We start from the raw sequence: 21,285 nt of genomic DNA, 5'->3' as shown, positions 1-21,285 counted from the left end.
ATGGTTGGTTTTTGCTCACGACTGTTACATTCGTTGTTTACACCATGTTCTATTTGATATATTTGAACCTGTTGTTATAAAATATTCATCTGTGTATAATGCAGCCACAAGTGGTTCAATATGCTGGAAAAGAGGCGAATGAATAAGTGTATGTATTTGTCACTCAGTGAAGAATGCGAGTAATTTCACTGTGTGCATCTATAAAATGAAACTCTGCAGTCAAAAAAGTGAGAAAAGCTCACGACATTATTTATGTGAAGTCTCGATAAAAAGTGTATAATGCATTGTTCACTAACGCCTGGTTCTGCTTGGATTCGGTTTATTACTTAGGGACACAATTTTGCCCGTGTGGTTCAGTGATCTTTGTCTCCTGTGATTTGACATTGTTTGGGATTATTACAAGGTTTGTGTCCTGAGGTGAGTAATGGATTTTACTTAAAAAAAATAAAAAAACACTTACATTCAGCCATCTGTCGGGTCGAACACTGTCCAGGCTGACAATCTGCTTTTCTTTCAAATCACTCAATCTTTGTAGTGTTTTGTGTTTATTACAGAAAAAAAAAATCTATAATGCGAATAGTGGGTGAGTCAAATTTGGAAATTGTATCCCTTCTCTTGGGGGACTGCCATCACCATATGTCTTTATCTAGTTTATAAAGACACAGTTCTGAAATGTTGATCCCTTTTGAGCAGGGGTGGGGTGGGGTGGGGGCAGATGGGGCAGGAGTGCTAATGTGGCAAATAGCAGGGAGAGAGCCTGACCCTCAGAGTGGTGGGAGAGGATGAGGAGGTTCACACAGGCAGCGCCGGCTCCCGAGCCAAAGATGGTGATTCTCTCTGGGTCTCCTCCAAAGTGGCCGATGTTTTCGTTGAGCCAGCGCAAGGCCTGGATCTGGTCCAACAAGCCATAGTTCCCCTTTGCAGACTGGTCCCCAGTGCTCAGAAAACCTGCAGGGCAAAATAGAGGAGAGAGAGGGGAGGGGGGGGGGGGGGGATTAGGTGAAAGTGGAAGAAGGCAGCAAGCTTTTTCCTTTAAAAAAAAAAAAAAATGTTTCCCCACACAGAGAAAAGATGGCATCCTGTCGTTGTCAGGAACTTCTCAGCTTCACGGAGGAGATTGTGCACAGAAGGCTTGCCAAATTACTCATTTCAGAATACCCACGCTGAAAAGGCAACGCAGTTAAGAGAACTTGTCAGCGGAGAGAGGAGGAGAGCAACAGAAGGCATGTTTCACCTACTTCCAGGACACACATTTACACAGTAGGTGCACACCCACAACAAGATAAAATAAACTGAACAAAACACCACACACACACACACACACACACACACACACACACACACACACACACACACACACACACACACACACACACACACACACACACACACACACACACACACACGCAGTTTTGGGCCTATGAGATGGAGATCATGGGATTTTAAACTGTATTAAACTGTAACAAGCTGTTTCGCCCCGCAACTTATTTTTTCATGTTTCCAAAATGTGTAAAACATTAAAAAAAAAAAAAAAAAAAAGCTTTCAGCACACTTGAATTCGGCAGCAGTTATGTGAAAATCGAATGCGTTCAACCCGTTTGGGATTTGAAAGTGCTACATGTGTCACTACTTGTGAACAAACAGAAATCTCACTGTTGCCTGAAACCAAGGCCAGTTTTAAGTGCAGCTTCAAATGAACCGGCAGGAGGCAACTGTTTGGTTAAATATCACACCAAGTACAAGTCATTTGTTAATCCTGGAGGAAGACGTGACTTTAAAAAAATAACTCATCACACAAGATAGAGTGTGGAAAAAAAGCTTGACAACATCTTTGCTGCTTATTACCATCCGGTTTTGTTTTTTGTGGAGATTAAAGAAAACAAAAAAACGACAATGTCCAACTGAAAAAAAGGTTTTTATGTTTTCTTTTCAGTAAAGATTTGGTTCACATTTTGAAAACAATATCTGCTTACAGGGAAATGACAGAAATGCTGAAAATTATGTCGTTTTCATGTTTTCGTAATGTTTTCGTGCAAGATCTTATAGTGGAAATACCGAATGTCCAGTCGATAAAAATGGCGCGACATAAATTGTGGGAGATGTGTGCGTTTGAGTTAATTTCCTTAAAAGAGATTTATTGCTGTGTTTTGTTAATCCAATCTGAAGAAAGGATTTTACCCGCCACCGTGAGTCAAAGTGACTCTGCATAAGGGGGATACGTGGATATCTCGCCCTCATCTTCTGGAAAATTGCACATTGATGCACCGCGAAATGAATTTGCGATAAATAAATGTGTACATGTAATGACACAAGGTCAATGCTTTTAATGAAAGAATGCACCATCAGCCAATCTAATCCACCTTACTATCACTTAAAGTGAAGACGATTTTAGTTACATTAAATCTTGTACAAAAAAGGAGAATACCACTGCCATGTAAAGAAGTTAAACACCGCAACTGATTGATATTCATTCTCACAAAAAAGCATTTGTTTCGATCCTAGAAATTCACACTTTTAGAAAAGTTATGTATATTTTGTTCCTTTTTCAGGTATGTGGGGTACTAAGTGAAGTCCTCAGTGTCTTTTTAAAGTCAATACATACATTTTTTTGTGACACTATTATTGCTAAGATGACACATAAGTCATTATCATAATAGTTTGCATATGATGTGGGTTATCTATACCCTCGCTGTATTATCTGTATACTGTTATGAAAGGGCGATTTATATTCATGAGGAGGAGGAAACACCAGGGTCAAACATCTTCAGCGGTGCAACAAAACAACAAATCAATTGACCACTGTAGGCCACAACCAGAAACACTGACCAACCATCAACGTGTACAAACAAAACGCTAATTTACACGTCCGGATAGCCTCACTTTTCGGCACCCTGCAGTGGGTTTGTTCCCCGTGAGAATCATTCTGCTGCTGGAAAGAAGCTATAAAGCTATAAAATGGTGCCATTTCTCTGTGGGTTTATCACTACTGCACCAGATCCACTGGCAACATAAAAATATTGACTATAGCCGGCTTTAAGGAAGAAGGAGCTCTCGGCTTTTATCCAGCCGTAATTTGTGACTTCACTGGGTGAGATGGTGAGACGGCGCACAAAAGCGACCATAAAAGCCTCAAGCCTCCATTTCCTGACTGGTTTGTCAGATATATGGTTTTGCACCAGTGAGAGAGTCGATGTGCGGTTCAACTTGAGCAGCGACTGAAGAAGTGAACAGTTTTTGAAAACACATCCGGCTCCACGATGCAATCATGCGACAGCTGGACGCTCTTCAGCGATGATGGAACGTGAAGGATCGAGATATATTTATTGGTAGAATTTATATGATTTCGCTTTTCAATTGAAGAAGAAAATGGTCCGTCTTTCTAGAAGCCTGTTGTTTTGCACCTACAGTAGCCAAAAATGAAAAAAACAAACAAAAACAAAAACAAAAAAAAAAAAAAACGGTTACAGTTTCAAATGTTTTGTCTTTTTCTGTGGATTATATAGCCACTATAGGTCTTCTAAGATCCTTCAAATAGATGAAGAAACATGATGTGACGCGTTGTATTTCTAACGGAGGCAGCTTGATAACTCATAGTCTGAGAAAAAACTTTTTATTCTTCCAAAGTATATGAGTGACTGTGAGTGTAGTTTTCTGTCTCTTTGTAACTGTGAAGAAAATGATGATCATACATGACGGTAGGAGGTGAGTAGCACATTACCGGGCTTTCTGCAGATGACATAATGTCCCATGTCTTCCAATTTAATGAAACGACAGATGGCCATTACTCAGGTTATACTTTAAATAAAGCGAAAACACAGATTGTCCCATTTAATTACTGTCCATCTAGACAAATTAGAGATGCATATAATCTCAAATGGAAGGCTAAATCAATAAAGTGCCTTGGAGTCACTATAACAAACTCACTCAAAGTCAACTTCAATAAAATGGAAGACAATATTAAACAATACATTGATAGGTGGTCCACTCACCCTCAAGACTTCAGCTTCAGAAAACAAGCTGTGAAAATAAATATACTGCCCAAATTACTGTATCTATTTCAGTCCCTCCCAGTTAACAGATCCCAAATTATTGGCATGGAACATATTGATGTCAAAATGGATCTGAAATTGCATAACAAAGAAGAAAAAAAATTACGAAAAATTGAATGTGGAATGGCTTTTCCAAATCTCTGTGAATATAGAAGATTTTTTTAAGGTATCTGCAATTAAAGGATTTATAAAAATTTTTTTAAACAAAAAAGGTCGGTCAAAATCACAAATAATGTCAGAGAATGTGATTGATGTGATAATGGATGCCTACAATCAGAAGGGGTCTCAGGTCAACAGTTAAATATTGAAATAACTGAAGAATGGTACCGGTTGGTAATGGTTCATCCACAAGCTCAAATGATTGAAGAGAATTTAGCTGGAAAAATGTAAGCAGATTTTTTTCTTTTCTCAAAGACGTCAAAAATAAAAAGTAAACAACTACTTGCTCAGAAACACTGTTGGGGGAAGTTCGGACTTGCAGATGTGGACAACTACTGTATTGATGTTTTTCTTCTGGACTGTCCAGCCTTGGACACGAAGCTTAAACCAACACATGAAGTTAGCAGTTTGTCGGTTACAGTGTTTTTAGATCCGTGTGTCTCCTCATGAGGAAAACACATATAAGGCAGTAAAGAAGGCAGCATGTACTAAAGGACTGTCAGTGTGAGGCACACAGGGACAGATGGCAGGAACTGAGACGGTCAGCATGTTTTCCAGTGTGTGGAAATGCAAATTAACTTTTACTGTTGATGATTATAATGTAAGTGATGGTGATGATGGTAATCACAGCAGTGGTGATGCTGGTGATGATAACCTGCCAAATTGACCTTTCTACAACAGTCACTGTGAGACAGCACGTGTTACCCGTTCACTGTACCTGGTTAAACATGGAATAATCATGATTTGTGTCAAGAAAAGTACTAGTATATGACAAGATTTATTTGAAGATTTGTTTTTGCTGAATATGGTCATATGATTTTGGAATGATGAAGTAAAAATAGTTCTAATTTGACACATTTGATAAGCAAGAATTATATGAAAAATGCATAAAGAGATCATGAGATTGTTTGGTAAAAACAGTCTCATGAGCAGAACTGTTCTGAAATGTCATGTCAATGAAGGAAATAAGGAAGAAACCACTAAAATCTGCTGAAAAAGTAATGAAATGTAATTGGAATGTCATGAACTTTTGCAAACATTTTTTTAACGTATATTATAACTACACATAAAACCCTTTAAGCTGTGTTAGCCGGATTTTAAAGGTAAACGTGCTTTGCAGCTCCACTTAAATTTGATTTGGTGGAAAGTGAGGAAATCGTGTCTTTTGGTAATAAAGGTTGCAGAGCGTGGAATCAAACCATGGTTATTTTTTCGCTGTGAGGCGGGAGTGCTAACCACTACACCGTCACACATGTACCAACGCATATTGTCCCTCATGAGTAAATAAAAATTTGTGTTACTCCTTTACATCGTAACGCTGCAGAAATGCTGCTTTGAAAGGTTTACTCAGAGCAATTACAATTCAGTTTGCACGTATCTATGTAATTGTATTGTCCTTAGATCAACACAGCGATTGACTTGCTGTTAGCCCGACGTGACTCTGACCTGGTAACGTATCAATGCCGACCTGTGCCGCTTATCAAAAAAAAGAGAAAACAAACAAACAAAAAAACAAAACAAAACAAAAACAAAGGCATGTGGAGGTGTCTCCTGCCCGGCGCTGAGCTGCCTGCCACAGTTGCCTGGCAACCGTCCAGGGCTTCAGGCAAAAATGATACGGACAGACACTCGACAAAAAGCGTGCGCACACACACACAGACACACACACACACACACACACACACACACACACACACACACACACACACACACACACACACACACACACACACACACACACACACACACACACACACACACACACACACACACTAGAGTGCTTCCATATTCTGACACATAAGCAGGAAAGTCAGCGCAGAAGAAGCCACAACCCCGGGATGTAGCGCCTCCTGCCTGCTCGCTCTGCAAGGGCAAATAGAAAGGGACAGAATTTGTTTTCCCGTCCGCCACTGAAGGAGAGTCAAACGAGCTGCTTCTTCTCTTTCACTAAGTTTTTCGTTCTCATCCCCCAGCCGCCCCTCTCCGGTACACCCCCCCCCCCCCCCCCCATCTGCTGAGTTGGGTTTCCTACCGACTTTAGCGCTGAGAGCAGCAGTTTATGAGGCTGAACTCATGCATATTCAACACTTGCTTTAGGTAACGGCCAAGGAGTTGCGAGGAGAGTCGTCAACCTCTGAGTAAGGATACGGGGCTCGAGACGGTGAAGTGAATGGATGAAGGGGAACGACGGAGTAGTGAACACCGATGGAGGGAAATTCAAAACCAAACAGGGTTGACGGCATATTGTAATAACCGCCGGTACGCAGCGTATCGCTCCGATAATCACTCAGACAACTGCTCTGAAAGTTTACTTTGTGAAATCATTAAAAATAAAAGAAAGCATCCTCCCACAGAAAGCACAAAACAGTAGAAGCACTTAGTCTCCCTGTAATGCACACTGATGAGATGAGTCATGGTAAAAGCCATTATCCCCTATTGATACTGTATTGTCTCTTTCACTGGGAAATATATTGGTGAAAAGATGTATCTCAAGAACTTTTTTTTAATCTTTCTCCATTTTGGGCAGAGAGATGTCCATTTAAAAAACAACAACCCCAAAACACCCTGCGTTTTATACCGCATATCTCATGAATGGCTTTATTCAATGTATTGTTTTGTTCCTGAGCTGAATTTCTGGTGGATAATCTGGAGTGTTTGGGGAGCGGGAGTTTTTTTTTTTTTTGGTGGGGGGGATGAACGGAGTGACTGCAGTGGGTCACTGAACATATTCCTGTGAACAGAGAGTGAAAGAACATGAGTGTGGGGTGGAGGGGATTAAAAAAATAAAAATCCAGAGACATAAAACAGGTATTAAACCGAATATTGCCCTAAGCCACTGTCAGATCCTGACTAAGAGAGAGGTGAAAGGAATATAGCGGAGGGCGCATTATATAATTTCACCGTGACGTCACGCAGCGGATCATCAGAGATGTCAAGATCCAGTAAGAAGATATTGTCTGTTTATTTTTTATGTACACAGAGGAAAACAAAGCTTTTCTGTTCTTGTATATGAGTCACTAAATTAATCAGATAGGCTCTAATTCCCCCCCCCCCAATTTTTTTTATTATAATAAAAAACCTAAGCAGATGGTGAACTTCTCCCAAACACGGAAGACTCTGTTTCCATGATTGGAATAGAGCGGATTTGATCACTCAGTGCTGTGCGGCAAAGTTGGGGATTATCTGCTATGTGTGAATGCAACACTGGATGAATATGACAGTAGAAAACACAATAGAAAATCTTCTCCTCTGTTAAGTCTCCTTGTTGGCACAAAGGCCCAATCTGAAGGCCTGCTGGCAAGTCCACTTCAATTATGTATCATTGTATATGTCAAGTATAAAAACCAGAAATGAAATTACATTGTAATTGGGCTTGCTCCCGCCAAACTAATGCAATTTCAGTACCCCGCCCATACGCCTCTGATGTCACTGTATTTATTACCTCACTTATAAGCCATTCAATTTTTCCTCTCCGAGGCCCACTCGAATGGAACCGAACTGTGCCATAATGACTATGTATATAATTTAAGATTTGCATGCAACACTGAGCTTCAGGTTCAAGTATATTTGAATATGCAACTGGCTTATTTAGCCATTTTCAACCAAGGATGTGGAAATTCCGAAAGATTTTGAGTCACTGTCACTCGTAACATCAACACTGATGTATTTTGTCCAAGCGCAGCAGTATAATTTAGTTTTACTTCAAAAATGTAACCAGATGAGCAGAAATATCTATGATTGAAGTACATTTATGTAGTATTTATACAATATTAGTTTGTGTATTATAAATCTGTATTAAGAGTACCATTCAAAATGTGTATCGTATATACCTCTGACTCACATCTACTTTATAGTTTCATAAAAAGCGATCTAAATTGAGAGACCACACGTCTAGATCCAAGAAATAAAATGATTGTTAAGCATGAAAAGTAGAGCTCATATCTCAAGTGCACTGCAGACAATCCCACGCACTTACGTCATTGTGTGTAAGACGCCACACGTGGCGTACGGCCAGTTGCATAAATGATCCTTCCTATATCTGATGGGCCCAGCTGCGTATCTGGCCGTCAGCCTGGGAGGCAGATCGGTGTCAGTTCCAGTCAATATGTTAAGAAGTCATTAGTGTTCAATGTGAACTCTGCCTATAGGAGGGAAGCGATCGTCCTTGCCTCCTGTTTTCTTTTTTGTTTTGTTTTTTAGTCAGGAACATTAAATCTCTGAAAGTAAAGTGTTAAAAAAAAAAAAGCATTTTCTGCCAGGGGAATGCCTCATGTCGAGATCTAAAATCTTACATTTGTTTTGTACTTAACTTCACTTACAATCAGAGGGAAAGTGAAAATATGATTGAACAGTTTTGTGCATCACCAGCAGGCAGAATGTGTGTGTGTATGTGTGTGTGTGTGTGTGTGTGTGTGTGTGTGGGGGGGGGGGGGGGGGGGGGTTAGTGAGGTGCTCGCAGACTGGGAGGATTGTGGCTACATGCAAAGAGTGGGAGGTGTGTTTTATTTCGGTTTGGAGACAGCTGACTTGTGAGAAGGCAGCAGGCCGTAATTAATTGACAGCGCTGGCTAAAAATACTGTTTATGTCATATTTAAAAGGATGTTTTTTAGAACAACACTGTGGACTGATTCCCAAGGCTCACTGAGCTAAGCTGTATTTGTAGATGCTTTGACACTGTTTGACTTGAGTTGCACAATTTTAACGTTATTTTTTTTTAAAGGTTTTTCGCGTGCATGGGATTGTAAAATGATATGTATTAAGTAATGGATAGAGCTTTGTTTACTAGTGTGGCACAAACAGACTACATGAGCACATCAATTTTGGATATGTCCTTTTTAATTGCCCAATTTCTACATGATGGGCAAACCAACTGGGCATTATGCAACAAGCTAAAATAGACAGGTTTTTTTTGCCTTCTGTGATTTTAAGCAGAATATTGTCTTGAATTATAGTTTTAATAGCAACATCAAGTATAGTACAGAGCAAACAAACCAAGAAAAGAATATAAACTATAAAAATGTGTATTTATGAGATTAATCTATGACATTTAAACCTTTTGCATTAAAAAATTACTTTTTCTACTCTGTTGTAAAAAAAACCTTAATATACTTTATGTGCTTTCATATGATCATCTCTAGTAAAATAGGCCTGAACAAGCATGTAGACTTTAGCTTAAAGTCTTCACGTGCGGCGATAAATGACAATATTAAAGCTGCTTTATTCAGTATTACATTGGTTGAAGTGAAAATGTGACCAGAGAATTGTCCTTATGAATAATCATCTGTAGATTTGTAGAGTCGTTTAGCTCAGGGGTGTCAAAGTCATTATGATTCAGCAGCCACATGCAGTTTGATTTCAATAAATGAAAAGAACTTAAATACTTCTTACTTTATTTCTGTGCAAAGACGTACATTCAGAAATGTTTACGTACTTGTGTAAAAAGCTTATAATGAACAACTGGAGCCACGCTGTTTGGGACCACGGTGGTATTCACATCTACACTCATTCCCAAAACTCAACAAGATCATTCCAACAAAATCATTCCAAGGTGAAATCACCATGAAATGCTCTTTGCCCTTTCTCAGGCTGCATGGTTTCTGCACACCATGACAGTATTGATCTGATACTAACTGAACGGCTCGCAAAAACAAAAAGGTATAGCTTGCTCTCACTGCAGTGTCTCGCTGCAATTGGTTGTGTAACGTCTGCTAATCACACAAAAGTAGGACAACCCCTCGTGGACAAAATAGGAAAAGTAGGAGCTTTTACAGAAAAAAAAAGAGAAAAAAACCCATAAAAAATTGCAGTTAATGTAAGAGGTGCTATGTATTTCTGTGCAGTGATCAAAAATCATTACGTATTCCGAAGTATCATGACATTTAAAAAAACAAACAAAAAACCCCCCAAAACAGGTAGCTTGTCCCAACCCAACAAACTCACTCCTTTTCTTTCACTCGTCCTTCTCGGTAGCCGCCGTGGCAAGGGCAGAATAAAAGCAACAAAAGCGAGTAGTTTTTTTTTTTTTTTTCTTTCCCTAAAGAGCGTTTTAATGCTTTTTTGCCTGCTGAAGCTGCACCACAGAAAATCTTCCCCCACTGGCTGCTGAAAAAGGAAGACTGGTAAAGGGTGCATTGGACCATTGTGCCATCTTGGCTTCGGACGCAGGGGCGTATAAATGGGAGATTCTTCAAGGATTTTTTTTTTTTCCCTTCTGTGAAAATGGCATTTGCACTTCTTTGACAGAACCATACCTTTTCTTGTGTACTCTTCTCCTTGTACCACCTCTTAACCTCTTAAACTTCTCCTCTTTCAGTGTTTTTCTTTTCTTCTCTCTCTTTATGTTTCACTCTTTACACCGTAATATCCAACGGCAGAGTAACATAAAATACTCTGATGATAAAATCATGTGGTATCTGAATTATTACATATACACCTTCACCACCATCAGAGACATTTTGGTGTGATATACAGACGCACTGTATGTGAGAATCAGCCTTGGTTTTACTTCACCCACACAGCGTAATCAAATGCCAGCTCTCAAAATATAGAAATTCATACACAACATACCCTAATGCGTTCACACATCGTGGTATTCGTGCAGCAATCTTGCCAACTTGATACTTCTTCTGTTGTGTTTTCGTACGCTGCTGAATCGGCCGCTTTCTGCGAGCAACACATTATTTTACCGGGCAACCGTGATAACTGGATTTTGGACAGAGGTGATGGTGTTTGGTCCCAGAGGTTCCCCGACCCCATTGACCAAGGCACCCTTGACTCCATACCAACAGTTTTGAACCTGGGTTTCAAAATGGACAGTGATTTTAAATTGGACTCACAGATAAGCGCCAGTGGTTCAGTCCAGCTTCCCCCATCTCAGAAAGTTGGCGAAGGTGAAGCCAATTCTTGCGCGTCAGCACTTTGAAACGGTGATTCATGCTTTTATCACATCTCGGCTTGATTACTGCAACGCACTTTATGTCGGAGTCAGCCAGTCTTCCCTCGCTCGTCTCCAGTTGGTTCGGAATGCTGGTGCTTGACTTCTAACTGGAGCACGTGAGAGGGAAAACATATCACCCTGGCTTCACTCAGTGGGCTGCCCGTGCATTTTAGAATTCATTTCAAGATTCTTTTATACAGTTTAAAATCTTTGAATGGTCCCACCTCGCCTTACCTCTCGGAGCTGCTTTGACCCCTTTACTGTCCACTTTTATAACTAATCTTATTAATCAAATTTTTATTCCTCTGCTTTTAACCCAGCTTGACACTGATGTTTTTATCGTTACATTTTTTACATTTTACATTACATCTTTTATTGCTTTGCACTTTACGTTTTCAAGATTTTATGTCTATTTATGGACAGCGTTTTGTTTCAAGCTGTGGTTGCATTTAAAGTACTGTGCAAATATAGTTGAGTTTTGAGTCTGCGCGCCATTTTGTTTGGACAATTTCAGGAGATAAGTCAAGTAAATCAGGGAGTTCATCTGCAAATCTGTAACATCTGATCAGCCAAAGTTATTGTTGTAATTTTCCTTGAGTTCATTCTGCTTGCTGCAAACACCGACCCTCCAGTGGCCTGATTCTGGCCTGCAGGCTGTGTGTCTGACACATCTGCCAGCAGCTGTAGTATTAAGTGAAAATGGTCTGATCAGTTTCCCAACAGAGAAACTATAATGTGATCCAGAAAACCACTTAGCATTAGTCACAATTATTATGAGTGGAAACAAAAAAATATAACAAACTCGAATGTTATATACGCACGTACAGTAAAACGCTTAACACCAGTAGGGTGTCTGTTACAATACGCAATCTAAATTTTTTTGAAATTTCTTAGTGAATCAGTACTAATGGAGATAATTTCGATATGTTAGCAGAGAAAAGCTGAAGAATCAAAACTTCCTCATATCAACTATATGTGAGTGATCAAACAAATCTATGCACTACACGCCAAAATTCTTGTTTTTTCTGGTGGCAGCTTGCATGAAAAATTCTATATTATCCATCCACAGCCCACTCATCGCCGAGCCCCCAACAACTTCTATTTACAGACTTTATTTCAAAATATTTTGCGTTACTTTGTGACGCGTCATCCAATATGGAAAAGATACATTTTCTAACAGATTGTTCTCAAGTAAACAACACCCAAAACTGTATACACAATGGCTTGAAGTGACTGCTCCTCTTTGCACATGATGTCTTAGAGTTATGTTGAACTGCAAAACAGTCGATCTGTTCGCATGAGCATGTGATTTAGAATACGGGATCTTAGCAAATCAGATCAATAGGGTCAGAGATGGTTGCAGCTGATCCCAGCTCACTATGGGTGATGGAGGGGTACATGGTTATTGCCAATTAAGAATCACCAATTAACTTAGAAATTAGAAAACATTAAAATTCCACACAGAAACGTCCAAAAATCCAGTCCGAACCTGAGAATTCTCTTGTGGAGTAGTTACCAAGCAGATAAACGCATAACGGCTTGTATTCGAGCAGTGGTAATCAAATACAGACTTTTTGTTTCCTAAATAGGTTGCGTGCTTATTTGCAACTAAAAAGCTGAAATCGGGTGAGAAAAGTGCAGAGAAACGTTTCCAGGAGAAGCGTTTCATCTCTCGTCCTGAGGTGAAAAATGTTCTCACTCTTCGAGGAGGCGATGGTGGGCCTTTCCCCAGAGTTCATTAATTAGTTAATTAGTTAATTAGTCTGAACAGATGGCTGTGCAACACAAATCAGAAGGCTCTGTGGGCCTGGAGCAGGAGGAAGGTAGGAGAAGGTGAGCCCAAGCAGCGATCTGCAATCACTACTGTCACCAAACCTCTGAACCGGGCTACAAGCAGCAGACATCTTCCTCTCACTCACCGCTTTCCACTCCACAGCGACGGGGCGCATCATAAATTAATGAGAGAAATTCCAGAAAGAACACAACCTTACTGGAAAATTACATGTGTCGCGAAAGCGTTAAACCATACACGAGGGTGCCGCGGTCACACTGCCGCAGCGCTCGTTGGAATGAATACATTGCATCGGCGCAGAGTTTAAAAAGCATTTCTGAGGGTTTATTTTTAGACTGTTCCACCCCCCCCCCCCCCCCCCCCCTTCTGTTTCCTTTTCCTTCACTGTCTCTCTACGATTCTCCCTCGCTCGTCTGTCTCTATTCCCTGCTCTCCCTTCTTCCTGACTCTCTATCTCTCCCTTAAAGGTGCAGGCATTGTATGAAATGAGGCTGGCATGTGGAAGCTCCCGTGTGTGTAAGTACAGGATAATACTACAGATTAGGATGTAAAACTATTAAAAAAGATGGTTTGACTCTGTTTCGCACTTCGACTCAAACGCGCAGTGTCAGAGAGGAGTGTCATTAAAAATTCAGATAGATGGTGCATTATTCATATATATATATTTTACGCACGGCACGCAACCAATTACTGCACACACACACACACACACACACACACACACACACACACACACACACACACACACACACACACACACACACACACACACACACACACACACACACACACACACAGTTGCACATGCACAAGAAGGAACTGGCATGCTTATGTTACACATAACATACAACCGCATGCATATACACACACACACACACACACACACACACACACACACACTTACACACAAGGATAATCGCCTTAGTACAGTAACCCATTTAAGGCATAACTGAGTGTGAGAGAGCAAGAGAGAGCGAGAGAGAGAGAAGGAAAGAGAGAGCGAGAGCGAGAAAGCACATATTCGCCCACATACCCAAAATTTTCAACAATGTTAAAGGAATCGAGGACACTGCGTCATCCTCCATAATCACTCAGCAGTATCCGTCTCTACCTCAGTCTGTGTGGCTCTGGTCCGTAGTTTAATGGTAGCATGTGGAGGTTCAAGGGGTTGTAAACAGACAGTACAATGCGTGAGTGCTCTTCACACATTCCCAGCATGAATCACGGCCGCGACGTAATTCGCCCGCCTTTACGGTGTGGAAAAACGAGGTCGGCAAGCATGTAAAGGGAAGGAAACAAAGATACTGCTGATGGGGGTTTGAATTAGCGGGTGATTTTTTTTCTTTTTTTACCACACGCACGCACGCACACACACGACACACACACACACAATCAGCACCGTTTCCAAATTGTGAAACAAATCTTGGCTCGTTAAAGGTAACGTTTTGTCAAACAGCTGTGAAAAAGGCCACATAAAAAGCCGAAATGAAGCGCCGGTGTTCCAGGTCCTCATTTCACCGACTCTCAGCATGTCCTTGTCCCTGTGCCTCTCCACTGGCACTGTCAATAACAGTCTGGATCACGTTGCCCTCTGCTAATACTCACTGCAACTCTTGGACTCCATCCTAAACTACTCCCATTTCTCTGTTTATCATTATTCTGATATGTTGAAACAGGCATGATGCAACAAACAAGATCCGGTTTCCCAACCTGGCAACCACAATGGCTGACACAGACAGTGTGTGTGCAAACACCTTTGAAAGGCGACGACAAATGTAAATACTTGACTCTGCTGATATCCAGCAGCACAAGGCCGAGGCACACACACATATACACGGCCCAGCCCACACTCGCAGGCCATGCAAAGCACTTCTAAAGCCCCAACAGAATGAACAAACAGAATACCTCTTAATCCAAAAACACACTGACAGCCACAGACACACATTTCAATTCTGTTTTCAGCGGCTGAATGTACACCAAAGACACGAAGTTCTTGGTGGTGTCTCTGAAGCACGGTGAGTCAGGTCCTGGCTGTTGTTTCTGCACAAGCGGATATTAATACGGCACTTAATTATTTTGAAAGAAACACCCCCCCCCCCCCCCCCCCCCAAGTTAAGTGAACACAGTAAATACACCTGTTTGTGCTTTATTATAAAATCCCAGCGGCACAAATTACATTCAGTGGACAGATAAAAAGAGTGGCTGGTGAAATGTGAGCAGTTTTAGCGACATAACTGATAACTGGAGATTAATGAGACCTCATAATGTGCGATTTCAAGACTGTGATGAAACACTATACGAGTGCTCGGGGACGCACAGTCCCAGATCAGTGATACACTATATCGCGTAGAGCGGTCTCTGACAACAAGTAGTTCTGCTGTGTGACTTAATACTTTTATAATGGTGCGTTCATGAGCAACTAAAATGTTGGAAAGCGACTACTTCCCAGTATATATATATATATATATATATATATATATATATATAATATATATATATATATATATATATATATATATATATATATATATATATATATATATATAGTAATTCCTAATTATGAACTCTTTCATATCAAAACTTTCAAGGTTCATTATTTTATTCTATTGACTACATCAAGGATATTGACATGATGAGCATCATTTCATTCATGTGTTGGATCAGAATTGGAGTTTATCTGCAGATATTTCTGATTTATTTGTTTTTTGAGGCTTGGTTGAAAAATCCCAACCGGGAAATAAAGACTTTCCAACTTGCAGCTTTTCAAGCTGCCAAAGTAGCAACCAATAATGTAATACAAGCCAGTAACATAATGATTACGACCATTTTGAATGTAATCAAACCAATAACGTGATAACTTGCCAATATTGTAATAAAATAGCAAAATATTTTCTGACATTCAATAAAATAGCAAAATATTATTTATAATCACAAGTGAGTGCCACAGAGTATGACGATACTATCTAATATGCCTATTTTTGACATATGGGCTGCAGCTAGAAAGAAAAACACTATTATTTTGTGTAATAACTTTGAACTTTTGGCAACACATTATTATAACAATGGCTCCAATATCCCATTACACAATTGGCAAGTTATTACATAATTGACTTTATTTCATTCAAAATGCCTAAAATGACTATATTTATGGCCATCATTAAAATGTTGCTTGTTATAGTCTTCTATATAAATACATAAAACCTAGTGGACCAGGTTGCACTTAGAGAGGTTTAGTTATTTTCAAATGTAAGTGATGAAGATGTCCCTGTTCATGCCATGTGCAGTTCTCTGTGGAGAAAAAACTAAACAAAAACCAAAACAAATAAAAAAAAATGTTTTTCCTTCTGTAAAACAATTGTGAAAACATTTCTTCAACAAAGTCCTGCCACACTGAGCTGACTGACTTGTGTAACTTCAGTCTTGTGAATCAGCTGTGGGGGATTTGATTGTTTGTTTGTTTGTTTAATTATCTTAAAAAGCAACTGTAGGCCCAAACAGATTGTTAAGTTGTTTTCTTAAGGTTAAACATCATTGTAAAAAGGATCAGCACACTTATAAATATGAGTGTGGATTAATGGACACACACGCACACGCACACGCACACACACACACACACACACACACACACACACACACACACACACACACACACACACACACACACACACACACACACACACACACACACACACACACACGCACACACAGATTGCTAAGTGTGTCTTAACGTTGCTCCAAAGCCCTGCGGGAGCAACCTGAAACATGACATGCTTCACCAGAGTTTTACTGTTTTGTCTGTTTTCATTATGATTACTCATGTTTGATATAAAACGACACACTGAAAAACAGTTGTTACTCGCATGGCTTCCCTCCCACCCACACTCATCCAAGACTGACTTCTGGTGATACTTTCATCAATAGTTCGAGTCTGGTTGGGGGGGGGGGTGTTTGAATGTGGAGTTTCAATATTTTCCCTTGGGGTTATTTCTCTCCAGATTTCTTTTCAGCCAAATTCAAACGATCTGCAACATGTTTCTGGTAATGGATGTACAATAGCAAAGTGTGGAAATACTGCAGTTTTGCCCTACAATTTATTCTATAGTTTTAATTCATCTTGATTACACTTACTTACACTCACTTATTTCATGAAGAATGTTTTATAATATAGGGATCACACCACTACATGCAAAGTTAAAATGGTTAAATCCACTTGTCTGTGTGTATTTTGATACTTTAAACAGATGTAAAGTTTTTTTTTTTTTTTAATGAATACAATACCACAACACTCAGATGTCGTCACATCTTTTTACAGTTCCTGTTTGCCTGTTTATAAAACGACATTCTTATGTTGTGTCAAATGTATTAAACCAAATCAGAAACCTGATAAAAGCAATATTAGTTGTGTTGGGAGTTCTTTCAATGGGATGTTGTCTCACACAGCAGCTCCCTGGAGACGCCACTGAATACCTGTTCTCTCTTTTGTAGATCGCTGCCAGCACTTTCCCTTTCATGTCCTTCCTGCTGTAGCGTGTCAACACAGCTGAACTGATTTGAAGAGAGTGGCTACTTTAACGTCGTAACTCCAATAGCTTTCTTTACTGCACATGCCATCGCGGGTATGAAGTGACACTCGTGTGGCTTTTTAAGTTATCTCAGAGTGAGACGGGACGAGAGCTGCAGTGCTTCAGACGGGGCTGAAGAAGGATGTCGACATGCACCTGCACAAACAACCAATCACAACATATCAATCAGGAGTGGACCTTTAAAAATAAGAGGGTTGGTCCATCTTTTACTTGGTGCAGCTGTTGTGAGATTGCAGCTCGCCTTTTTGTATTCTCTTATCATGCTTCTATGACGCGTTTTGTGTATTGCAATACTTTCTAACTTGCAGTTCTGGTCAATTTTCCACATTCTGAGGATGTGACTGCTTTTAAGATTATTTACTGGTTAAATTTTCTTTTGTGTTGACCTGTGTAGATGAACTACCATTTGGTTTCATGTGGTGGAGCAGTGTTTTCAAAGGTAAGTTTAAAATTTCAGTCTTTGCACCTATTCCGGATTAAGAGAATAAAGTGCAACACACCTTTCAACGTCGGTCTCTGTGACCCACAGAGAGCGGTTGAGGTGAGATGATGCACATCACAAGAAAAGTCTCACTGCGTTTTCCGTCACATGCATCCGCACGCCTGATGAATCCAAAGTGCGGCGCAGCGGACTTACCGAGCACGCCGAGGCGATAGTTCATGGTGACCACGATCACACTCCCATAGGCAGCCAGGACGCTGCCGTCGAACATGTTCCCTGAGCCCTCCATGTAGGAGCCCCCGTGGATGAACAGCATCACCGGCTTCTTGCGACGATCCCGAATATCTGCGGCACAGAAATTATCAGGTTTGTATTTAAGCTCTCTAATACGTCATGCTATGTGTGTATGCTGCAGTCTTCAAATACGACACGTATGCAAACTTTCACAAACTTTGAACTTCAAAAAAGAAAAAAATATATATTTTGCGTTTGTCCCACCGGGCCTGTCCTCTATATTTGATTCTGTGATGTCTGCTTCCCCTCTCTTGTCTGCGCATGGTACCTTCCCAAACTGTCATTCCCCATGTGTGGAGCAAATGGTGCAGGCATGTTGTTATTGGTGTCTCTGTGCCCATCAGTGTGTTGCTATGGTTCACTCTGTCAGCCTTGTGTGCCCACCTCCTCCCTCCACCCTCCCTCCCCTCACCCTCGCAGCGTCTGTGGTACGGTCTGAGTGTCTGTGTGTGGATAAGGCTGAGAGAGCTGCCAGTGCAGCCCCAGTTAGGCTCGAGCGTCTGCACTGTGCAGGGCCTGTGGATAATTTGTATGAAAGCCAGACCAAGTGGAAACATAAATAACAGCCACAGCATCTGTTTACCCTGATGAGCTTCAGCACTCAGAGATGGGGGAGACGGGGAGATAAGAGGAGAGAAAGAGAGATAACCGGGGAGGGATAGAGGATGGGTGGGGTGGGGGGCAAAGACAGAGAGAGGAAGGAGATGAAAATAGGGCAGCGTGAGAGAACTGAACGGGGGTAGAGAGGAATAGATGGGAGGTTCACATAAAAAAAAAGAGCGCGAGAGCAAGGATGAAAAACATATGAAACGTTACAAAGCAAGTCATACATAGGGAGCTACGCTAATGAACACTCAAATTCACACAAGACACACACACACACACACACACACACACACACACACACACACACACACACACACACACACACACACACACACACACACACACACACACACACACACACACACTTTCTTGCATAGGCAGCTGCGATGTTGAGTCGCTATGGAAACTGCCTCTCGCTAATAGAACTGCACCATTCCATCGCACCGACTCACTGAACGCCTGTTGCCGTGGTAACAAATTCTACTCACGTATTTGCACACCCGCCTGCATCACCACCTGAATCTCAGGTTACACATGCACTTGGGTGCGTCACTCACCGTCGCGCACAGGACTGAACTAAAAAGGGGGGGGTAAAATCACACATATGGCCTCACACATGCGGGCATCTTTTATGGATCACACGTATGACACGAGCGGGCTGCTTCAAATGAAATATTTTTGAGCCGTGCACCCCCGATGCTGCTCCCTTTTTCTTTCTCCCCCGTCTCCTGTGTATACTCCGAAGCTCGGCTGATTTCCTGGAGGATATGTAAACAAGTTCAATTATCTCGCCGTTACCAGGACCGTATAGAGTAGGAGTGACGTGGCAGCCGGCGTCATCGGCCGCACTCATAGCGACACTCAGGACATAAATTAAACCCTCAGAGAGAGAGAGGGAACTTATGCGCTGACATACATCTCCATGTAAGAGGTCGGTTGAGTGTTTTCTTTTCACGGTTAAGTTCCTGCACCTCTTGCGATGTAAACACATTTGCTCTCAGTCGGTGCCGCACGTCGCTTTTTAACACTCTCGGAACCGACGATGGAGCCTGAAGATTGCAGACCGCTGACACGCGCATTTGACCACTGCTATCGGCTCCAGTAGCCTCGAGCCACTATAGCCTCGAGCAGAGGTGAGGCTTGGGCAACAGAGGTCTGATAAGATCACTTGCTCTTTAAGTCCACAGTGTCAGAAACTTGTAGTCTCCAGCCCCCAACAGACACAGACTTGTGTAACATCAGTCGAGGTCATTTATCAGGATTTAAAATGCTTTAACAAGCCTTTTCACTGCAGCTTGGCTCCTCTTTTAACAAAGCACACAGATTGGAATACGATTGGAGTCCACCTCAGTTTATAAGAGATAAAAAACTGGGAAAAAACAAGAAAGAAAAACATAGTAAGGAAAATTGAAAGGCCAATTGTGAAGCTGAATTCAATCTAAATATATCACAGAATGAAGGGAATGAGTCAATATAATCAAGTTTATCGACTGTTTTTTAAAATGAGGGTGGGCTTGCCCTGAGTGGATCAGAGTGATACAGGGTGTTTAGAAACAAATAATGCAAAAAGTGCAACCATAATTGAAAAAGTGCTCATCTTCTATACCTGATAAGTAAAATGCACAAAACCTGCAAAAAGGCTTTGCTTTCCAAGAAATTCAGTCTGATTTATCTATTGTTCCATTTTTGGCTGCAGTTATCATATTTTGACAAGATTATTTTAATGCTACATTAATCATGTAATAACTTGTTGGATTATTGGAAAATATTGTTACGATCATGGAACAAAAATCCTATTACATTATTTGCACATTATTACATTATTGGCTTTATTATACTGAAAAAAATCCAAATTATTACATTATTGGTAGGTGTGACGTTATTGGACATTATTACATTATCAGTTATCACAGGATGTGCTGCCTACAAGTCAAGTGAATGAAATGTCTTAATTTTTTTGATTTCTAAACAGAAACGATGGCACCAATCTATAAGTTAAGTTAAAATGCAGGTTTGGGATTCAATTTATTGAACGTGTGATAGTCATGATTTAAAATCATAAAATAGGCTTTAGTGCAAAAGACAGGCCCTGTTTACACAACATTTCAAGTGAAAAGGCATCATTTTTGCGTTGTCGATTCAGAAAAATTTCAAGTTTACAAGGAAGCAGCAGGTATGCAGAAAACAATGTAGTTTCCATTTAGTTACTGTTTAATTAATATTTAATAGGGTTTTCCCTTCTTTATCAGCTTTATGTTTAATCAAAGTAGATCACCGGCTGAACATAGAACTGCAGCTGTGACTGTAAAACACTCAAAACGTGTAAAAAAAAAAACAACTTCCAATGTCATATAAAAAGGTTGCTGGATTTAACATTCTGTTTCTGCGTTGGACCAACTCTGCAGAAAGTAAAACCCTGTAT

The 21,285-nt window shown here is 40.6% G+C and overlaps 1 protein-coding gene across 2 annotated transcripts in view; it reads right to left on the bottom strand.

Moving 5' to 3' along the window:
* The window catches only part of nlgn2b (neuroligin 2b), a gene marked incomplete at both ends in the record, with an annotated part of 48,826 nt that overhangs the window by 12,680 nt on the left and 14,861 nt on the right, over positions 1 to 21,285 (bottom strand). For both annotated transcript variants that reach the window (XM_080508268.1, XM_080508269.1), the window contains 2 exons: positions 763 to 948; positions 18,159 to 18,308. In XM_080508268.1, coding sequence (XP_080364394.1) covers positions 763 to 948; positions 18,159 to 18,308 — 336 coding nt within the window. The remainder of the gene's footprint in view (positions 1 to 762; positions 949 to 18,158; positions 18,309 to 21,285) is intronic.

Source organism: Blennius ocellaris (genome assembly GCF_963422515.1).
Source record: "Blennius ocellaris genome assembly, chromosome: 14".
Lineage (NCBI taxonomy): Eukaryota > Metazoa > Chordata > Actinopteri > Blenniiformes > Blenniidae > Blennius > Blennius ocellaris.
The sequence above is the reverse complement of the archived record's forward strand: the minus strand, read 5'-3'. Positions and strand labels throughout refer to the sequence as shown.